Raw genomic sequence first — 22,484 nt, 5'->3', positions numbered from 1 at the left:
TTTTAGAAGGAAGCCACACCTTTTGCCATGACCTTCAGAAACCTGAGAGAGAAAGAGTGTGTGTGTGTGTGTGTGTGTGTGTGTGCGTGTGTGTGTGTGCGTGTGTGTAAGTGTGCGTGTGCGTGTGTGTGTGTGCGTGTGTGTGCGTGCGTGCGTGTGTGTGCAAAAACAAGAACAACGTTATTACTCTCTGCGGTGGTTTTTGTGTTGTAGAGGTATCATACACATGTGAAAAGAAAACACCGGAAGGAGAAAAGTGAAGAACGACCAAAAGCTGCAGTTGTGTTTCGCGTGGAACGCATTAGCATATCGCCGTGGAGACAGACATCACACAGGCTGCTCTGAAGGCCTCGACGTTCCGTATTAGACTTCCTCCACCGTTCAGCCCACACATCGGACTGAAGTCAGGTCTTTGACAGCAGCCTGTTAGGGACTCCCTTAGCATTTACAAAGATCTGTTTAGGTAAAAGGCACATGTCATGTATGTGCTCTACGCGGGCTTAGGAAAGGTGGACAAAGGAGTAGGCACGTTAGCGTCACTGAAGAAATAGTATGTGTGTCTGCCTGTCACCTTTCATGCCCAAGAGTAACTGCCCTTTGGGGACAAATCAACTTTAAAGGGACATTTCTAAACGTCTCAACTTGATTTTCATCATCTCCAGCACCACCCCAACATCAACATGTGCGAAAATGGCACGTTGCTATGTTTGGTAGTGAAGAAAATAGAGGAAGATAAGTGTTTCCAATGTCATCATCAACCAATTAGTAGACAATTAGTAAGCAATTAGTAGACAATTAGTAGGCAAATTTGTTAAAATCTCATGCTGCACACCGATGACGTAATTTTAAACATTTATCTCTCCTTTCCCCACAAAACCTAGAACACAGGTTGATGTTGGGTTGCTGCTGGGGATGACGAACATGAAGTTGAAACAAGATTTAGGATTTCCCTTTAACTCGTGGCGTACTTTGGCCTGCTCCACAGTACTCACCGACTGCCTCAGACAAGCCATAGACCTTCTGGTTGTAAGCGTCTGTCTTGTCCCAGATGAAGGTGTAGGAGAGGTTGGGCTGGGCAGGGAACCACTTCTGGAACAGACGCCCCACCACCGCCACCATCAGGTGCACCTGGAATAGATTATGGAATAAACACATTTTCAGACGGGCATTATAACGGCCAGCTAGGGCAAGACTGACTGTACATTTCGCACTCAAAAGGCGTTTGACATCAAAATAAATTGTAGCCTTGGTTTTGTGTTTGCAAATTAATCCAAAAACATATATTCACTGTATTTTGGCCTGTACTGTAAGACCTACAAGACCTATGGAGATAGCAATGCCAGTCACAATTTAGTTACACCTAAAGGAGAAAGCCCTACCTTCATGAGGTTGAAGGGCACACTGGCCTGGGTCATGGTGACCTTGAGGACAGGCTTGTAGCCGGCCGCCCTGCTGCCCAGGTACAGCAGGTTGAGGTCGCTGCCCGGGATGGACGTCTCCTCCTGGAGGACCTGTTGGGTTGGGGGGACACATCAAAGGAGAGTGGGTCAAGAAGGGTTAGTACATCTTAGCACACCCTGAGAGGACTGGAGTGGAGAATGTCATCTTTGAACACTTTTCAGTGAGAACATCAAAGCCGAAAGGGTTCAGAAAAGTCTCAGTACAGTTACACTCTGGGTGGTATGGCAAAGTGACAAGAGAACGGAGAGGTCACATGGGGTCAAGAACGCTATTCATTCATCTGTGAAAACTATTTGGAGAGAAGGGAAGAAGGAAAATAGAGAGAGAGAGAGAGATAGGTCTCCCTGGCCTGTTTTCTCAGCGTAGTGACTGTCCTGGTATGAAAGGCTGTTTCATATAACCATAACCATAATCTTCTGTTCAGAGCGCCTCCACTGTGTGTGTGTGTGTGTGTGCAGAGCTCCTCCGCTGTCTATCCACTGTCTTTTCATTAGTGTGATGCTCCAGAAAGCCCTGGGTGTTAGGTCTCTCTGTTGTTTTTAGCCTCTCCTAACATCAACACATTTCACCCTCTTTTCAAAGCAGGGGCCAAAGAGCTCCCTGGCTGAGATTTGGAGGGTGAGTCAGTGAGGTGGTATGAGGAGGTTGGAATTAAATGGAATATGACCTCAAATCTGTACACATCACATGCACTGAGGGTATTTATTAGGTCCATCAGATTCCAAAGACCTATCGCTCAACACTTATTTACTTTCTAGCTCTAGTCTTTCTCTCTCCCTCTCTCTCTCTCTCTCCCCCTGCTCCCTCTCTCTCTCCCCCTGCTCCCTCTCTCTCTCCCCCTGCTCCCTCTCTCTCTCCCCCTGCTCCCTCTCTCTCTCCCCCTGCTCTCTCTCTCTCCCCCTGCTTTCTCTCTCTCTCCCCCTGCTCCCTCTCTCTCTCCCCCTGCTCCCTCTCTCTCTCCCCTGCTCTCTCTCTCTCTCCCCCTGCTTTCTCTCTCTCTCCCCCTGCTCTCCCTCTCTCTCCCCCTGCTCCCTCTCTCGGGGGAGGGAAGCTTTGACATGGGTCTCAACGAGCCTTTGATATCCAATATGGTCGCCCAATGACAACGGAATCAATCAAAATGAAAAACAAATTGAGTGTGGAAAAAGTGACCCCCCCCCCCACACACACACACACAGGCGGTGTCACCGTCACCACAGACTTAATTACCCTGTGCGGCGGGTGTGTTTTCTTTCAGGGAGAAACTGTGTGTCTGCACATACATTATGTGTGTGTGCGTCCTGAACACACTCCGCCAGCGAAGGGACCCCACCCTGGTCTCCCCAGCCGGCTCTAACTACAACGTCTGGCCTAAGAGCATGTTTCTCCTGGCTTTAAACTAACTGATAGAAACACTGCTTTCTGGTGTGTCTGCTTTCTGGTGTGTGTTATCTTTTGCAATCTAGAAGGGGGACATTGTTTTAACTGCAGGATATAATAATACCAACTGGTAAATCATTAAAGGGTTTAATGAGCGGAGCCGAGATCAAACAATAAACGGGTGCTTTATTTTGAAGTGCCACCCGCCATTAAAGGGGAAGTGTAATGAAAACATATGGCTCTGGGGGTAATGGACTGGCGCTGTATCTTAAAGGGATACTATGTGATTGGGACCTCATTGCCAACATCCCAAAGTATCCCTTTAAAACCACCACTCCTTTAATAACACACATTGGATAATGCCATAGGTTGGGCTTGGGTCAATAGTTAGTACTGCCAAACCACCTTATTGGCTGAAACACCTCAACAGAACCTTTACTATAGAACCTTTGTTACATACTTTTGTGGTGTCATGACTGTGCAGTTTTATGTCGTACAGGAACGGTGTGGAGACTGGAGAGGCGAGTGTGTGTGTGTGTCCGTCAACTCTGAGTAATCCAGCAGATATGAGAGCACAAAATATCCACTAAACCACCTAAACCAATACACTACCTCTATCCAAACTAATAGGCTGAAAACACAGCAACAGACTACACTGTTATACTTGTTGGTATCCAGATTAACTGTTGCAGACAGCTAAGGCTGCAGCTCAGTGTGTGTGTGTGTGTGTGTGTGTGTGTGTGTGTGTGTGTGTGTGTGTATGCATATGTGTTCAGCTAATAACCGCAGGCTACAGTCAATCCCATCACCCTGCTATCACCTCAGACTGGATTTGGTGTGCACCAACATCACATAGTGTAAACATCTCTAAAAGGAATATCAAGACTCAAATCACCACGCAGGAAGATTTTAGAGTCATGCCAAATGTCTCACCCACGTGTCCATATTTGGTTGGGGAGGAAAAAAAAGTTTTTCTACAGTATTTCTCCGGGGATAAACCGTAGCTTAACTTACAACTTTGATTTGAATAGATTTTACTATTTATATTTGTCCGTTTTTTTCTTCTGCTTGACACATGGGAAGGCGACCGAGTGCTCCAGTGTCATCCCTCTGGGAGAGTTCCACGTGTGGCGCGTCAGAGTGACCTTGTCTCAACTATTTTCTTCTGGTCCTGTTAGTAGAACCCGTCAGCGGTAACAACGAGCCCTACGTACTGGGTTCTGGGACCTGAAGAATTTAGAGTGTTGGTTTCATCCAGACACTGAGGACCACTGTCTCATTGTGCTCCAACTGAACACACTTGGCTAACCTTTTTTTGGTCTTCTGCTTCCATTCTTTCTCCTCTGTGGAACAGCGAGCACACAATAGCGTGTTATCCCCAAGCCACATGACAGCCAAGTGTGTGTGTGTGTGTGTGTGTGTGCGTGCATCCCGCGTGTTATCCCAAGCCACATAACAGCCAAGTGTGTGTGTGTGTGTGTGTGTGTGTGTGTGTGTGTGTGTGTGTGTGTGTAATCCAAAGTACTTTCCTCAGCAAGACTATTCTCTTGCAAGGATGACTCTTAGTGGACATGTCTGTTACCAGTTAGCTACTCTCTGTGACTGACTGCTTTGGTACGGCTTCATGTTAGTGCTGGGTTCCTTTTACTGTGTTTTTCCTCACCACACACACACACACACACACCCTGGTGAAGGCCCCTGGGGTATAGCTGTCAGACCCCTGCGTTCGTTTATAAAGAGTTAACCTCCTTCACCATCCGCCTCTCCTTGCACGAGCTCTGAGGCTTTATAGTTCTGCTCATAACAACAGGAACTAATTCAAATCAGGACCGGATCGTTTGGGGACTGGCTGGGTCGGGGCACGATGCCTGTTACTGTGTGCTTGTCTCTGTGTGTGTATGAGAGAGTCTGTGAGTGTTTCTGTGTATTATGTGTGTGCCTGTGTCTGATTGCTTGTGTTTCTCAGTGTGTGTTTGTGTTACTGTGTGTATGTCTGTGTGCGTTTATGTCTGTGTGTGTGTTTATGTCTGTGTGTCTGTTTGTGTCTGTGTGTTTATATCTGTGTGTTTATATCTGTGTGTGTTTATGTCTGTGTGTCTGTGTGTGTTTATGTCTGTGTGTGTTTATGTCTGCGTGTGTTTATGTCTGTCTGTGTCTGTGTGTGTTTATGTCTGTGTGTGTCTGTGTGTGTTTATGTCTGTGTGTGCCTGTGTGTGTTTATGTCTGTGTGTGTCTATGTCTGTGTGAGTCTGTGTGTTTATGTATGTGTGTGTTTATGTCTGTGTGTGTTTATGTCTGTGTGTGTCTATGTCTGTGTGAGTCTGTGTGTTTATGTCTGTGTGTGTCTATGTCTGTGTGAGTCTGTGTGTTTATGTCTGTGTGTGTTTATGTCTGTGTGTGTCTATGTCTGTGTGAGTCTGTGTGTTTATGTATGTGTGTGTTTATGTCTGTGCGTATTGTTTGGCTGATGGTGCAGAACACATCCTTATTAAAGTAGTGCTTTAGACTGAAGGAGTGCCAGAGAAGAGGAGACAGAAGTTGGGCCAAGAGGTATCAAAGTCTATCTGGCCGCACAGGAGAGTTGAGAGAGATAGAGAGAGAGAGAGAGAGATAGAGAGATATAGAGAGAGAGAGAGAGGGAGAGAGAGGACTCATTCGGAGCAGATAAAACATGTGTTTGGCCCCATGTATCAGCTTTACTGAATATGCTCTTCTGCACAGATTGGCCTGTGATACTGCCATAATGGTAAAGCCTGGGTTTTGATCTACGAATGAGTGTGCGAGCGCGTGTGAGACCCTCGTAACAACTCACACCTTGTCTGGCACAGCTAGAAAGACTATACATGGATTTAAATGCTCTCTCTCTTCATCAAGGCTTCTCCTCTTTCAAAGAAACAAAGAGCATCTGTGCAAACAGTTAGAAAATGGCTAGACCTTGTATTCACTGGGCTGTTAAAGGTGTGCTTTTATACTTCAAGTACTGAAGTTCGGCCCAGCTTTTTGTGAGGCCTCCCGTTCCAACTGAGTTGGCTGTTTGAGGTCCCGGTAAAGTTTGGGTGAAGCAGTGTGGGGTGTTATGGGGCATTAAAAAATGGGTTGTTTGGATCCTGGATTCTGATTGGTTGTGGGACAACAACTCCTGCAAAATACCATGACATGTTAATGTCATAATTCCACTGTCCGCAGCCCAGGCAGGAAATTCATAAACGTCATCTCCCTCATTTACAGTACAGTACAGGAGAGTTGAACAGATGAGTTGAACAGGAGAGTTGAACAGGAGAGTTGAACAGGAGAGTTGAACAGATGAGTTGAACAGATGAGTTGAACAGGAGAGTTGAACAGGAGAGTTGAACAGATGAGTTGAACAGATGAGTTGAACAGATGAGTTGAACAGATGAGTTGAACAGGAGAGTTGAACAGATGAGTTGAACAGATGAGTTGAACAGATGAGTTGAACAGATGAGTTGAACAGATGAGTTGAACAGGAGAGTTGAACAGGAGAGTTGAACAGGAGAGTTGAACAGGAGAGTTGAACAGATGAGTTGAACAGATGAGTTGAACAGATGAGTTGAACAGATGAGTTGAACAGATGAGTTGAACAGGAGAGTTGAACAGGAGAGTTGAACAGGAGAGTTGAACAGGAGAGTTGAACAGGAGAGTTGAACAGATGAGTTGAACAGATGAGTTGAACAGATGAGTTGAACAGATGAGTTGAACAGGAGAGTTGAACAGGAGAGTTGAACAGGAGAGTTGAACAGGAGAGTTGAACAGGAGAGTTGAACAGATGAGTTGAACAGATGAGTTGAACAGATGAGTTGAACAGATGAGTTGAACAGGAGAGTTGAACAGATGAGTTGAACAGATGAGTTGAACAGATGAGTTGAACAGATGAGTTGAACAGGAGAGTTGAACAGGAGAGTTGAACAGGAGAGTTGAACAGGAGAGTTGAACAGGAGAGTTGAACAGATGAGTTGAACAGATGAGTTGAACAGGAGAGTTGAACAGGAGAGTTGAACAGATGAGTTGAACAGGAGAGTTGAACAGGAGAGTTGAACAGGAGAGTTGAACAGGAGAGTTGAACAGGAGAGTTGAACAGATGAGTTGAACAGATGAGTTGAACAGATGAGTTGAACAGGAGAGTTGAACAGGAGAGTTGAACAGGAGAGTTGAACAGGAGAGTTGAACAGATGAGTTGAACAGATGAGTTGAACAGATGAGTTGAACAGATGAGTTGAACAGGAGAGTTGAACAGGAGAGTTGAACAGGAGAGTTGAACAGATGAGTTGAACAGATGAGTTGAACAGGAGAGTTGAACAGGAGAGTTGAACAGATGAGTTGAACAGGAGAGTTGAACAGGAGAGTTGAACAGGAGAGTTGAACAGGAGAGTTGAACAGGAGAGTTGAACAGATGAGTTGAACAGATGAGTTGAACAGGAGAGTTGAACAGGAGAGTTGAACAGGAGAGTTGAACAGGAGAGTTGAACAGGAGAGTTGAACAGATGAGTTGAACAGATGAGTTGAACAGGAGAGTTGAACAGGAGAGTTGAACAGATGAGTTGAACAGATGAGTTGAACAGATGAGTTGAACAGGAGAGTTGAACAGGAGAGTTGAACAGGAGAGTTGAACAGGAGAGTTGAACAGATGAGTTGAACAGATGAGTTGAACAGATGAGTTGAACAGATGAGTTGAACAGATGAGTTGAACAGATGAGTTGAACAGATGAGTTGAACAGATGAGTTGAACAGGAGAGTTGAACAGGTGAGTTGAACAGGAGAGTTGAACAGATGAGTTGAACAGATGAGTTGAACAGATGAGTTGAACAGGAGAGTTGAACAGATGAGTTGAACAGATGAGTTGAACAGGAGAGTTGAACAGATGAGTTGAACAGGTGAGTTGAACAGGAGAGTTGAACAGATGAGTTGAACAGATGAGTTGAACAGATGAGTTGAACAGGAGAGTGGAACAGGAGAGTTTAACAGGAGAGTTGAACAGATGAGTTGAACAGGAGAGTTGAACAGATGAGTTGAACAGGAGAGTTGAACAGATGAGTTGAACAGGAGAGTTGAACAGATGAGTTGAACAGGAGAGTTGAACAGGAGAGTTGCACAGGAGAGTTGTACAGGAGAGTTGTACAGGAGAGTTTAACAGATGAGTTGAACAGGAGAGTTGAACAGATGAGTTGAACAGATGAGGGTACTGAGTGGGTCTGTGGAGAGGGGTAGTGAGCTGGAAGTTGAGTGAACTGGACGAACCCTAGCTGACCGTGTTGTGAGGTGTGTGTACAGTGGGTGTTTGATGTACTGTAGGTATCCTTTCTCCTCTGTCACCTCACTTGAGTCTTAGGTATAACGGGTTTGTGGAAAAGTGTGTGTATTCAGTACAACTCGTCTGGGTTTCGGATTGTGAGTGTGTGTGTGTGTGCATGTACGTATATGATGATGATAATGTGTGTATGATGATGATAATGTATATATGCTGATGATATTTATATGTGGTGATAATGTGTATATATGATAACGTGTATATATGATGATAATCTATATATGATGGTGATAATGTGTGTATGATGATGATGATGATAATGTATATATGATGATGATAAAGTGTGCATGATGATGATAATAGGTGTATGATGATGACAATGTGTGTATGATGATGATGTGTGTATGATGATGATAATGTATATGTGATGATGATAAAGTGTGCATGATGATGATAATGTGTGTATGATGATGATAATGTGCTTATGATTACAATGTGTGTATGATGACGATACTGTGTGTACGATGATGATAATGTGTGTATGATTATAATGTGTGTAGGATGATGATAATGTGTGTATGATTATAATGCGTGTATGATGATGATAATGGGTGTATGATGATAATGTGTGTATGATGATGATAATGTGTGTATGATGATGTGTATGTCTCACCTGTGTCTCAGGTATGATGGGCCCATCCTCTGGTGAGGACCTGAAGCAGGTAGAGAGGGGAGAGGCCACGATGACAGGACTGGGCCTGATGAAACCACTCAGGTCACAGCTGGGGATGTCATTCTCCTCCTGCAATACGATTCAATATGATTGAAGATGAGTCAATACAATTCAATACGAGTCAATACAATTCAATATGAGTAACACGATTCAATACAATTGAATATGATTAAATACAATTCAATACAGTTCAATATGATTCAATATGATTCAATGAAATACACTGGAATTCAATAAGACTCAATACAATTACATTTAATGAAATATCTTTATCAACTCTATTTCACCTTCTTCATGACCAGGGTGTCCATGACATAGAAGACGTTCCAGGGGATCCACACGGTGCGGTACTGTATCAGGAACGGAGCCCGCTCGAAACTCAGGGTCAGACTGGCCCCACCGTTGGTCAACAGGTCAAACCTGGAGAGATGGAGAGAGATGAGGAGAGATGAGGAGAGAGGTGGAGAGAGGTGGAGAGAGATGGAGAGAGATGAGGAGAGAGGTTGAGAGATGGAGAGAGATGGAGAGAGATGAGGAGAGATGGGGTTAGAGGTGGAGAGAGATGAGAGAGATGGAGAGAGGTGGAGAGAGGTGGAGAGAGATGGAGAGAGATGAGGAGAGATGGGGTTAGAGGTGGAGAGAGATGGAGAGAGGTGGAGAGAGGTGGAGAGAGATGGAGAGAGATGGAGAGAGGTGGAGAGAGGTGGAGAGAGATGGAGAGAGATGAGGAGAGATGAGGAGAGATGGGGTTAGAGGTGGTGAGAGAAACACACAGGCATGTACATTCACACAGAGAGACAGGCGGACAGACGGATGGACAGACACACACAGGCACACACACACCCCCCTTCACCCCACACACACAGAGAGTAGAAAGGGCCTTTTGCGTGTTCACACATTTCCTCCGGGATGTTCCTGGGCCCTGGAGACAGAGATCTCTGTATCTTTGGCACTGATGGAGGTAGAGTGAGGATGAAGGGTGATCAGACTGTCCTGTTCTAATTGTCTCTCCTGTCTAGTCTGTCCAACCTGAGGCTCTCTTTCTCTCTCTTTCTCTCTCCCTCTCTCCTTTCCTGCTATATCTCTCCCTCTTCCTCTCTACTACTTATCTCAGAACAAAACATGATTCTGTTCTTTCTCCTGTACTGAAAATAAGATGATGGGGCCAATTATTATTGGATGTGTGTGTGTGTGTGTGTGTGTGGTGAGAGAGAGCTCCATTTGGCTAGCTAACTTCGTCTTTTAACATGTAGCAGGCCTATAGGGAGAACCATCCGAGTGGAAGAGAGAGAAGGTCCCCTAAGTCCGGTCCTATATTCTGTGTCTGGAGGGGGCTGGTGGGGTGAAGTGTGAAGACACACACGCAACACATACAGAAAATGCATAGATAAAAGAACACACTCATGGAAGCACAGACAATCAGCGACACCAGCATTCAATCTGTTACGACCAGATATATTGTTATTTATAAACTGGGTGGTTCCAGCCCAGAATGCTGATTGGCTGACAGCAGTGGTATGTGAGACGGTATACCATGGGAGTTTGAGACCGTATACCTCGGGGTTTGTGGTATTTGGCCAATATAACACGACTAATGGCTGAATCCAGGCACTCCGTGATGCGTCGTCCCTAAGCACAGTCCTTAGGCGTGGATCCCCTTGGGCCTTACTGCTTAAATACACTAAATGGCCAAAAGTATGTGGACACCTACTCCTCTCATTCCAAAATCATGGGCATTAATATGGAGTTGGTCCCCCCTTTGCTGCTATAACAGCCTCCACTCTTCCGGGAGATGGCTTTCCACTAGATGTTGGAACATTGCTGAGGGGACTTGCTTCCATTCAGCCACAAGCGCATTAGTGAGGTCGGGCACTGATGTTGGGCGATTAGGCCTGGCTCACAGTCGCCGTTCCAATTCATCCCAAAGGCATTCGACGGAGTTGAGGTCAAGGACAGTCAAGTTCTTCCTCACCGACCTCGACAAACCATTTCTGTATGGACCTCACTTTGTGCATGGGGACATAGTCCTGCTGAAACAGATAAAGTCCTTCCCCAAACTGTTGCCCCAAAGTTGGAAGCACAGCATCGTCTCGATAAAACGTCATTGTATGCTGCAGCGTTAAGATTTCCCTTCACTGGAACTAAGAGGCCTAGCCTGAACCATGAAAAACAGCCCCAGACCATTATTCCTCCTCCACCAAACTTTACAGTTGGCATTATGCATTAGGGCAGGTAGAATTCTCCTGATATCCGCCAAACCCAGATTCTTCCGTTGGACTGCCAGATGGTGACGCGCAATTCATCACTCCAGAGAACACGTCCCCACTGCTCTAGAGTCCAATGGCGGCGAGCTTTACACTGCTCCAGCTGACGTTCGGTATTGCGCATGGGGATCTTAGGGGCTTGTGTGTGGCTGCTCAGCCATGGAAACCCATTTCATGAAGCTCCCAACCAACAGTTCTTGTGCTGACTTTGCTTCCAGAGGCAGTTTGGATTTTTACACGCTACGTGCCTCAGCACTCGGTGGTCCCATTCTGTGAGCTTGTGTGGCCTACTACTTCGCGGCTGAGCCGTTGTTGCTCCAAGATGCTTCCACTTCACAATAACAGCACTTACAGTTGACCGGGGCAGCTTGAGCAGGGCAGAAATTTGACAATCTGTCTTGTTGGATAGATGTCATCCTATGACGGTGCCACGTTGAAAGTCACTGAGCTCTTCAGTAAGGCCATTCTACTGCCCATGTTTGTCTATGGCAATTATATGGCATTATATGGCATGTATATTCAGTCTATTGTAGCAGTGGCATGGCAGTATATTCAGTTTATTTTAGCAGTGGCATGGCAGTATATTCAGTCTATTGTAGCAGTGGCATGGCAGTATATTCAGTCTATTGTAGCAGTGGCATGGCAGTATATTCAGTCTATTGTAGCAGTGGCATGGCAGTATTTTCAGTCTATTGTAGCAGTGGCATGGCAGTATATTCAGTCTATTGTAGCAGTGGCATGGCAGTATATTCAGTCTATTACAACAACATAAATTATTCAATTTTATTCCGTCTATAGTAACAGGGGCATGACATAGTGGCTGGATACATCGCAACCTGCAGTGTGGAAGATCGTGCAACATCATGTATTCAATTTGCCACAGTGGTCGCCATCACACACCTATTGCAATCTAGTAGCTTAGCCTCGCCCTAGAGATTCAACCTATTACACTCCCAGCAATCACACAGAGCCTCCTCTCAATGAGGCAGGGAGCACCAAATATCACGGCTTGCACTTTTGCCCTTAACACCCCTGCCTCACAATCTAATTGGGCGCGGGTGGTGTAATAAAAGGTCCTGATGGGGCTGGGGCCTGGGAGTGATTGCGCCTCTGTCCCAAATGGCATCCTATTCCCTATCTACTGCTCTCTACTTTTCACCAGATCCCTATGGGAAGCAAGTAGTGCACTATATAGCGAATAGGGTGCTATTTAGGACTCGGACTGCGTTTCCTATTTCCTGGTTGGTGTCGAGGAGGGTTGCAGGAACATTCGCTGTAATAACACCGGGGAACCGGGAGTGGGGGGCAGGGTGTAGTGGAGGTGTGTGTGCATGTCTGTTCTGTGCCCTGCACTAGAATGACGCAGGCTAATTGATTCTGCCCTTGTAAATCCAATGCATTTTAAACAGCCCTCCAGTTCACATTTAAATGGCGCAGGGTTTTCATTTGGGGTGGGGGGTGTTTGTGAGTGTGTGCTTTTTCATTGGGGGGAAGCTGCTGAGATTACATTTGCATGAGAGAGAGCATTTTGGGAGATTTCCGAGACAGAGTCGTAGAGGGACAGGAGAAGAAGCGTGCTGCGGTTTCTCTTTTCTCTCTCTCACATACTCACCGATGCACGGAAAAACATTCACGCAAATATGCACACACAGACACACTCATAACGATTCAATCAACCAGTCCTGAAAACACAACATAAATCAAAGACTGTATGAGGTGTCAGTGGTGAGGAAGACCAGAGTCTGTGGTGTGTGTGTGTGTGTGCGCGTATGCGTGTGCGTGTGTGTGCGGGTGCGGGTGTGCGTGTGCGTTGTGTGTGTACGTGGACCTACATGCCGTCCTTGCGCGTGACGGTGTATCCGTGGTCGGGGTAGTGGACGAAGGTAACATTGACTCCTATGAGGGGGGTTCCGTCTGCCGTCAGGACTTGGCCTCTGATGATGGACACCAGGCTGGGGAGAAACAACACGTAGAGATGATCTGCTTAGAGACGTCGTTATTTTGTACACTGCAGCTATAGGACGCCGCAGAGACAGAGATATCCTGAGATACACATCACGCTAGAGGACCGACAGGAAATAACACACTAGACAACTTTCACTCAGCACATTCATAAACACCACAGTATGACACTGTACAGTGCCACGTCAAATAACCAATTCCCTTTTCACATCACCGCTATGCATGCACAAAATCACACGTGATCCAACCCCCCCCCCCACACACACACATTGTTATTCATGTGGGCTTACATCTCCCTGTTTAGCACACATAACACAGTGTGTTTAAGGGCTGCTGGGATGCCTGGGCCTTTCCCCTCTGAGGCTTATCAGCCTGATCGATACTAGGGGACTGAGTGAATAAATCACACACAGCACACACACACAAATGCACACACACACACACGCACGCACGGACACACACACACACACACTCTTTGCCCACCATCACATACACAGGCCAGCAGCACGGCAAATGTATTCTGCGGCAAAAATTGTTTAAAAAAAGAGGAGAAAAGTCAAGTTGTTTAGCCAGGCCCGGCTAGCGGTGGACCGTTTAGATGAGTTTTTAATCAATGGGTCTGGTCCTGTGGAGATAGCTACTCTGTGTGTGTGTGCAGGGGGAGCGTAGCTAGATTTACTTATAGCTCTCCTTCCCAGGTCATTACAGCTTTCACTGAGTGCTAATCAGTAGCGGAGCATTGAATCACCCTGTAGAGAGGGACAGAGAGACACACACAACTTTTCCTCCTCCAGCACTATCCTTTGCAACAGTCTGAGAGGATGCCAGACAGTACAGTTGATGTACCCCCCTCCCTCTTCTATAGTGTAAACATGCCATAAATTACAAATTACCCAGCGTCCTCGCCTCATTAATACCTGTATGTGTGTGTGTGTGTGTGTGTGTGTGTGTGAGGGGGGGGGGGGGGGGGGGGGGGGGGGGGGGGGGGGTCCTTAATGTAGCTGTAATTTATGCCTTCCATTTGCTTAGGGAGGTATCTGTCACCGTAAAACAATGTCTATGTTCCAAATGGCACCCTATTCCCTATATAGTGCACTACTTTTGACCAAAAGTGGTTCACTATATAGGGAATAGGGTGGCAGTTGGGATGCAACAATACCCAACTGTCACTGTTCAGGTGTCTGAGAGTTTCTGAGAGCATAGACGCTGCAAGGGACTATCATTCCTCTGGTACTATCATTCCTCTGGTACTATCATTACTCTGGAACTAACATTACTTTGGTACTATCATTCCTCTGGTACTATCATTACTCTGGTACTATCATTACTCTTGAACTAACATTCCTCTGGTACTATCATTACTCTGGTACTAACATTAATCTGGTACTAACATTCCTCTGGTACTTTCATTCCTCTGGTACTAACATTACGCTGGTACTATCATTCCTCTGGTACTATCATTACTCTGGTATTATCATTACTCTGGTACTAACATTACGCTGGTACTAACATTACGCTGGTATTAGCATTACTCTGGTACTATCATTCCTCTGGTACAAACATTCCTCTGGTACAATCATTCCTCTGGTACTATCATTACTCTGGTACTATCATTATGCTGCTACTATCGTTACTCTGGTACTATCATTACTCTGGTACTATCATTACTCTGGTGCTATCATTAGTCTGGTACTATCATTATGCTGATACTATCATTACTCTGGTACTATCATTACTCTGGTACTATCATTACGCTGGTGCTATCATTACTCGGGTACTATCATTACTCGGGTACTATCATTACTCGGGTACTATCATTACTCGGGTATTATCATTACTCGGGTATTATCATTACTCTGGTGCATGACGAAATAACACCTTTAGTTAACCCTTAACCTTTCCCCTTCCACTGGCACACATCTCTCTCTCTCCCTCGAATAATAAGCATGACAAAGGTTGCTGTAGGCAACAGGCAGCGCCTCAGTAACTGACGGGTGATATTTCCTTTTTTACATGGTGTGTCATGGAATGTGGCTTGGAGTTAGAAAGTGCCACTGTCACTGTCACCTCTGTGACCTTTTTCTCTAAATGATATTTGTACATGTTGTACTGGCATTGAGTGTTACGTCTATGTCTGCTGTCAGAATTGAGGATGTTGTCTTTTACCCTGAGTTTTTAAACACTGGGCTGGACACCACAGTCCAGGATGTCCTCCATGTAGTTCTTATCAGACAGATTAGTCTCTAGCCGCCAGCTGGCCTCTCACCAAAGTCATTCAAGGATACCGCTTCAGCTCGCCCCCGGGGCTCCACAGCTGTGACCCGGCACCTGGGATTTGAACCCCCCCTGCTAACCCCAGTCAGAGGACCAATTAACCAGGCCCTTGACCACGAGACCACAACATCACTACACAGAACAGGGCCATAAGGGGAGTCGACAGAGCCAAGACCAACTAGTCCCCGAGCGTTAATCCGCTTGAAATCTGTGTGCAATATAAAAACACTGAGGGAAGGACCTAAAACAAGAGAGAGGTTGGGGGTCGGTCTTCCTGGTTAATATACTGCACCTTTAAGCTCCATCGCCCGTCTCCCTCTTCTAGAGTTTGCTGAAGCGTGGCAAAGAAGTGGTCTTATCTAAATTCAGCTGTGTGTGTGTGTGTGTGAGAGTGTGTGTGTGTGTGTGTATGTGAGCCACCACATAAAGTAGTGAAGCGTTCGTGGCCACATGCCTAATTTGACACGTCACAATCCATAAAGAGGAATAATAACATTCTTCACAGTGTATTCAGACTCCTCATTCCCAGTAACTATATAACCTGTATAAGGGAGCCAATGGATTGCATTTAAACAAACTCTGAAATGAAAATGTTCTGCAATTGTATTGTTAGACGATTATGGCAGACAAAGGAAAATAAAGCTTTAGTGTAGGAAGTTGAGACACACAAAGGGGTCCGACGTGTTTTTATCCAATAACCTTGGCAGAAAGCCTTGGTAGTGCCTGCTTTTAAAGCAGTGAGACTATTTCAATTGGAGGTTTGGAGAAGTCAATAATAATGTAGGTGTAAACAGGTGTTTGCTCTTCCTGTCCTTGTTGTGCTGCAGACAGTCACTTACAGGATGTCTGCTCTGCGCCGCAATGCAAAAAATCACAGACTACAGATGTAGGGTCTTAATTTGATCACCATGTTGCAGGAGAACTACTGCAATGCAGGAAATGTAGAACTAGTAGTGTGTTTGAGGTTTAAAAAGGTTTAAAAAGGATTCTGAAGTTTGCAATTTCCACTTTGAAATTTCAGACTTGATTTTCCTTTACAAAAGATGTATCGACCCCTACAAAAATGTCCATTAATTGTATATTCACATTTCCTGTTGATGCAGGATTGTTTTCCTGCTGTATCAAACTGGCTCAAATGAAGATCCTACATCTGTACTTCCTTATTGAGTATGTCTCTTTTGAATGAATTGCCACCCTGAATAATATCTCTATTCCAGTCTCTCGCTCCAGTGTCATTTCCTGCTAAACGACGAGCTCTCTATCTCTGTTGACGGAGAGTGGCATGTCAATACACACAGACGGAGGAGGAGAAGAAGAGATGGATGAGGAGGAGGAGGAGAGGCAGAGCGGGTCTGCGAGAGCCTTGTTTGTTCACATGTTGATGCTGAGGAGCTGTTGTTTGGTTGGGGATTACTGCGGATCCTGTGTGTGTGTGTGTGTGTGTGTGTGTGTGTGTGTTGGATGGCTGGCTGGCTGGCAGAGGCTAAAGGAAATGTTCAGGCACATGCTCTGTGTTAGCACTACTGGCTAAACAAAGCCCCCGGATAGGTGGGTCTAACACGGGACAGATGTGAACTTGACTCTCTCCCTTTATCTCCATATATTTATATTTCTTTTGCTCTCCATCCCTCTCTCTTTCTCACTTCATCGCTCTCTCTCTCTCTCTCTCCCCATGTCTCTGTCTTTCTCCATTTCTTTTTCCATCTCCCTCTCTCTCCATCTCTCTCTGTCCACCTCTCTCTGTCCACCCCTCTCTCTCTCTCCTTATTTGTTAGTTCCGTCCTCTCATCTCTCCACACTTCTTCCTGCTTTATCAGATGATCAGACTGTTCTGTTCTCCCCAGCGAGCACCGTGTTTAGCATCTCTATTTAGCTCTGTTATCGCGGTGTGCTTTCTAAACATAAGCTAATCTCTACCGGCTGGTTAGTCCTGCTCTTATTGAAATCTATTTGGTTCTAGATCAACTGTGATTGTGAACAATCACAAACGTGCACGGTACTCTGGACTGAATTAAAGCAACGTTCAAGTTTAAACAGTCATAAGACCTTTGAGAATGACCATAACTGAAGCTGGTCATGGTATATGACTCATGTTGTTGTCCAGTATGGAGAAACAAACGTTCATGATTATAGACAACATTGTTATAGACCACACTGTATCCACCTGGCTGGTTGTGGTCTTGTACTCTGGACATGCGTTGGTAGTACCCAAATCGCTAACGACCATCAGGTCGCTAATGGCCTGGTACTCAGATCTCTATTGTCCCTCAAAACAAACGCAATCGAAAAATCACGTCAAACAGTTATCATCAAAACAGTACAGTGATTTTAAAGCTCAGAAGTTCAACAGCAGGTTGAAACTGAGTGGAAAACTGTGGTCGTTGTGGATGTTGTTTCAAAGCCTAACACAATGAAATGGACAGAGATTTCTAAGGTGATGATTCATTCAAAACAACCATATGCATATTAGAGCTAAAGCATATTCAAAGGCCTATGAGCCCAAGCCCTTGTGCTGTTATACAATACATAGCCTACCGCATATTAAACATGGCAGAAAAACATCAAACTAAACTGATTATAATCAGATGTCTTTGCTACATAATTGGTCTAGCCTATACTCCAAAATTAAACAAATTCTAGTAAATCGCCTTTGAGTGTGGACTGTATTATTATGCATATTGGATGGACTGGTTACCTTGTGCTACACTCCAAACGTTCTATCCGTGAGTCTGGGAGAGAACGTATAGGCCTAGGCGATGCTGTTGGTTCATTGATTGTGCAGGGCAGCTTACAGTTAGCCTACAAGTATAGTGAATTTGTATTTGATTTTGAATAGCCTAGTAATAGGGCTTTTTTTTTTCTTCCCATAACTAATAGGCTGACATTACATTTAGCTACAGAACCATGCATTTCCATGTCCTCCTCTCTCCCCTTCATACCTTTCTCAGCGCAACAGTTTAATGAAATATGTTTTGTTGTGAAAACATGTTACTATCGATGTTCCCGAACAGATTTCACTTGGTTTCCCAAATGAAGCACTGAGTAGCTGCAGGAACAGGGTTGGAGATACAGAGTTTGGGTGGAATATCAGCTGTTGCTCAGCAAGAGCCTGCATGCTCCTCAAACAGTTGTTGATGCCTGGGGTGAAATAACCGGAGTAGCATGGTTGAAGTAACTAACCATCAGAAAAGCGGCCTCCATTGAATTATTAAAGTACGAACGGATGCATTTCCCCCCCCCCCCCCCCCCCTGTCCCTGTTCCTGTCCCTGTCCCTGCCCCTGTCCCTGTCCCTGTCCCTGCCCCTGTTCCTGTTCCTGTTCCTGTTCCTGTCCCTGTTCCTGTCCCTGTTCCTGCCCCTGTCCCTGTTCCTGCCCCTGTCCCTGTTCCTGTTCCTGCCCCTGTCCCTGTCCCTGCCCCTGTCCCTGTCCCTGTCCCTGCCCCTGTTCCTGTCCCTGTTCCTGTTCCTGTCCCTGTTCCTGTCCCTGTTCCTGCCCCTGTCCCTGTCCCTGCCCCTGTCCCTGTCCCTGTCCCTGTCCCTGTCCCTGTTCCTGCCCCTGTCCCTGTTCCTGCCCCTGTCCCTGTTCCTGCCCCTGTCCCTGTTCCTGCCCCTGTCCCTGTTCCTGCCCCTTTCATAATGGGCCATTTTAAATCACAACCAATTTTACACATTAGTAAAGACAAAATTCAATTGAGAATAGTCTGAAAATATGATTACTTGATGAAATCAGTCTTTTGCATGACAATAACCATCTGATGTCATGACCGCCACAGCCCTCCGCGCGCACACACACACACACACACACACACACACACACACACACACACACACACACACACACACACACACACACTAACCTGTTCAAATAAATGGGAAATGAGAATGCTCACCTCTTGTTGAAGGGGTTGTCCCCGGTGATGACGTGGCTGCCCTCTGGTCCAACTAGGAAGCGGATGCGTTGGTAGAAGGAGCGTGCGGCATGCTGGGGCATCAGGCTGGACGGGCTCTGACTGATGATGTCAGAGGGGTCCGGGGAGCCGCGGCAGTACGGCTGGGTCTGACAGGATGTCTGGAGGCAACAGTCTGGGTCCATACAGTCAACCAGGCCGTCTGAGAGAGATAGAGAGTTATGAAGAGGCAAACAAGAGGAGTAAGGAATGGGATCCAGATCAGATTATCTCTGATAACTCTAAAGGAACCATATACAGTGAATTCACTAACAAAATACTTTTAACCAAGTTAAAAACAAATCTACCTCCAGTGGCTCTTTTTGTCAGGTGGTCAAAGGTTTGTTTTGTTATAAGTGGCTGTATTCGGTTGGGCTTTCAGAATGGGATTGGCTGTGTTCCTGTGAGAGTGAATAGCAGGCCCAGTTGTTCAAAGTTATTAGTCGACCTCTAACCCCTGGCTGTGGTGACAAACTGCCTGGTTCCTCCATCCTGACTGGTGCCTTGGATGGGATAACTGTAGGCTAAATATACTGTTGGAGTCTCACCGTTAGGTAGGTTAGTGAGGGAGGGAGAGAAAGAGAGAGAGCGAGAGAGAGGGAGCGAGAGAGAGAGCAAAGAGAGCGAGAGAAAGCGAGAGAGAGAGTGCGAGACAGAGAATGTAAGATAAAGAAAGCGTGTGAAAGAAAGTGTGAGTGAGTGAGAAAGAAGGAAAGTGGAGAGGGATAGAGAGAAAGAGAGAGAAATAAAGGAGAAATAGTTCTCTCTACTACTTCAACAGCCTGCCTGCCGGCTGTTTTCCAAGGCCTTTGTGTGGGAATGAGATTTGCTCTGTCTCCCACAGGTGACGTCCACAGGAAAGGGGGAGAGGAGGAGAGGAGGAGAGGGAAAAGAGCAGTGGAAGAAAGGGGGGGTAGGACGTGGAGCTCATGAAAGGCTGATATTCGTTTTTGTTAGGTTATTAAAAGCTCGGCGTACATCTGGCAACCAGCTACCACCGGGCGGGGGGGAGGGGTGATAAAAACCTGTCCGCCGCGATTGACGCACCCCTATCTCGTCACTCCTCCACCCCTCCCTCATCCCCCTCTTCCAAAACTAATCAGGATGTGACTTGTTCCTTCTTCTATTTCTTTATTTAACAGGCCTCTATAGCGGTGACGCCACCACCTTTCCTGGTGGAGCTTTAAAGAGTGGAGAGATCCACATATAATGTGGTTGTGGGTTCAATCCCAGCAAGGATCACACACAATACGCACAGTTCCAATGTATGAACTCCCTGTACTGGAAGTGACTGCTAATGAAAATGTCTGGCATACAACGTAATGTAACCCAGAGCCAAAGACAAATGTCCATTTTGTGAAAACGTAATGGACAATAAAGTTCTCTTCGACATGTCTCACCTCCTTCGTTATCCTTGCCGTCGGTGCAGAGGGTCTCCATGGCGACGTCGCATCCCGCCCCACGCCACCCGGACTGGCAGACGCAGTGCCAACCGTTCTGGTCCAGGGTACAGCGACCGTTGTTGTTACACAGGCCTGGGCAGCCCTCTGTAGCAGACCAGATCATGGAGAGTTAATACAGACACACACATATAGGAGGGTTATGTGTGGATAGGGAAGGGGGGAGTGTGTGTGGCTGATGGTGGGTGGGTGTGTGTGTGTGTGTGTGTGTGTGTGTGTGTGTGTGTGTGTGCATGCATAGGTGAGAATAAGGGAGGGAGAGTGAGTGAGTGCACTTGTGTATCCCATATCAACATCGTGGTGTGTCTGTATGTAGGCGCTTCTCTGTGATTCAGGATTGTGTGAACACATGCGTGACTGTGTCCTCCTTTTTCGAGGAGATCCACCCCCCCCCCCCCTCTCAGTTTTTCGATGAGAACAAACAAATGAACAATCAACATAAACAGATTCAGATTAACAGGTAGATAACCAACCAAAATGAAAAGGTTTCTGGTGAACTTAACATATAACCCGACAGTGTGACATCAGACAGTGTGACATCAGACGGTGTGACATCAGACGGTTAGACAGGCCTGTGAAATGCACAGATGCTGTAATTTCACATGAACGATAGAAGCCTCGTGAAGAACCATTCGTTAACCTCGTTAACCGTTGAAGAATTTGAAAGAAAACATGAATTTGGCCTTAATTAAGTCAAGTAAGAGAGGATGTCAGAAATACAACTGTTGGACATGGAAATTGAGTAGAGAGCAAAAGGAATCAAAATGCACCATACGTTACAAAAGAAGAAGCCAAAATATAACGTGTCATTAATTTCAGGGAGATTTGATAACGACAATGTCCCAAAATAGCCCAAATCAAACAGAATCAGAAATCAAAGAACCCAAAACGAAAACTCTAAATCGTTTTTCCTCTGCCTTCCTCAGTTTTTGACAGTAGTAGCTATTGGCACATCCATGTGAAGCTACAATACAATAGGGACACAAAGTATAGGGAGGGCTCTGGCTTGAGTCCCTGCCTCCACAGCTATACTTTATGCCTCGGTCACATTCCTTTACACAGAATAATAACAAACAAGAGAATAATACAACTGTAATAATATAGAAGCAAAGCCCAGGAGGAAGTGAAAGCAGCCCAGCGACTAGGCTAGACAGTCAGGAGGTCATACAGGCCGCGGATGCATGGAAACAGGACCAACAAGGATTTTCCAACAAAACGGAAGAACCAGGTGTGAAGGGTGGTCAGTGGTGTGTAGGTTGCGTGTGTGTGTGTGTAGGTGTGTGTGTTTGAGTTTTGGGAATTACAAACAAAATGGCAGACAGTGTGTTTGTGTATGTGTGTACAGTATGCGTGTGTTTGTGTGTGTGTGTGTGTGTGTGTGTGTGTGCGTGTGTGCGTGTTGGAAACAGGTTTTAAGACAGACAAGAATGGAGATAACCAGAAAAAGGACCACAAAAAACAGTGAGAGACTGGTACAAAGACACGTTTACGCCGTGCTTCAAGACAAGAGAGAGAGAGAGAGAGAGAGAGAGAGAGAGAGAGAGAGAGAGAGAGAGAGAGAGAGATAGAGAGAGAGAGAGAGGGAAAAACAGGAGAGCGGAGAGTGATTGTCCATGACAATCTCCCTGGGGCTTTTGTATGAATTACCTTTAAATCCTGCGATTAGGGGGGGGCCAAGGAAAAGGAGAAAAATTTGGGAAAGAAAAATGAACAAAAAAAACTCAGTACTTCAGTCTCTGTGAAGGGGGTTGCAGACCGACTG

General features: G+C 45.8%; 1 protein-coding gene across 10 annotated transcripts in view; it reads right to left on the bottom strand.

Annotated features, from left to right (window-relative positions):
- The window catches only part of LOC110498654 (teneurin-3), a 426,574-nt gene that overhangs the window by 50,627 nt on the left and 353,463 nt on the right, over nucleotides 1-22,484 (bottom strand). For 5 of the 10 annotated variants that reach the window (XM_036954326.1, XM_036954328.1, XM_036954331.1 and 2 more), the window contains 8 exons: nucleotides 22,370-22,378; nucleotides 20,663-20,809; nucleotides 19,206-19,425; nucleotides 12,913-13,032; nucleotides 9,104-9,236; nucleotides 8,757-8,885; nucleotides 1,380-1,511; nucleotides 993-1,128 (listed from right to left, as the gene is read on the bottom strand). In XM_036954326.1, coding sequence (XP_036810221.1) covers nucleotides 993-1,128; nucleotides 1,380-1,511; nucleotides 8,757-8,885; nucleotides 9,104-9,236; nucleotides 12,913-13,032; nucleotides 19,206-19,425; nucleotides 20,663-20,809; nucleotides 22,370-22,378 — 1,026 coding nt within the window. The remainder of the gene's footprint in view (nucleotides 1-992; nucleotides 1,129-1,379; nucleotides 1,512-8,756; nucleotides 8,886-9,103; nucleotides 9,237-12,912; nucleotides 13,033-19,205; nucleotides 19,426-20,662; nucleotides 20,810-22,369; nucleotides 22,379-22,484) is intronic. The other 5 variants (XM_036954327.1, XM_036954329.1, XM_036954330.1 and 2 more) reach the window with 1 other exon arrangement.

The sequence above is a fragment of the Oncorhynchus mykiss genome, chromosome 19 (genome assembly GCF_013265735.2).
Source record: "Oncorhynchus mykiss isolate Arlee chromosome 19, USDA_OmykA_1.1, whole genome shotgun sequence".
NCBI lineage: Eukaryota > Metazoa > Chordata > Actinopteri > Salmoniformes > Salmonidae > Oncorhynchus > Oncorhynchus mykiss.
The sequence above is the reverse complement of the archived record's forward strand: the minus strand, read 5'-3'. Positions and strand labels throughout refer to the sequence as shown.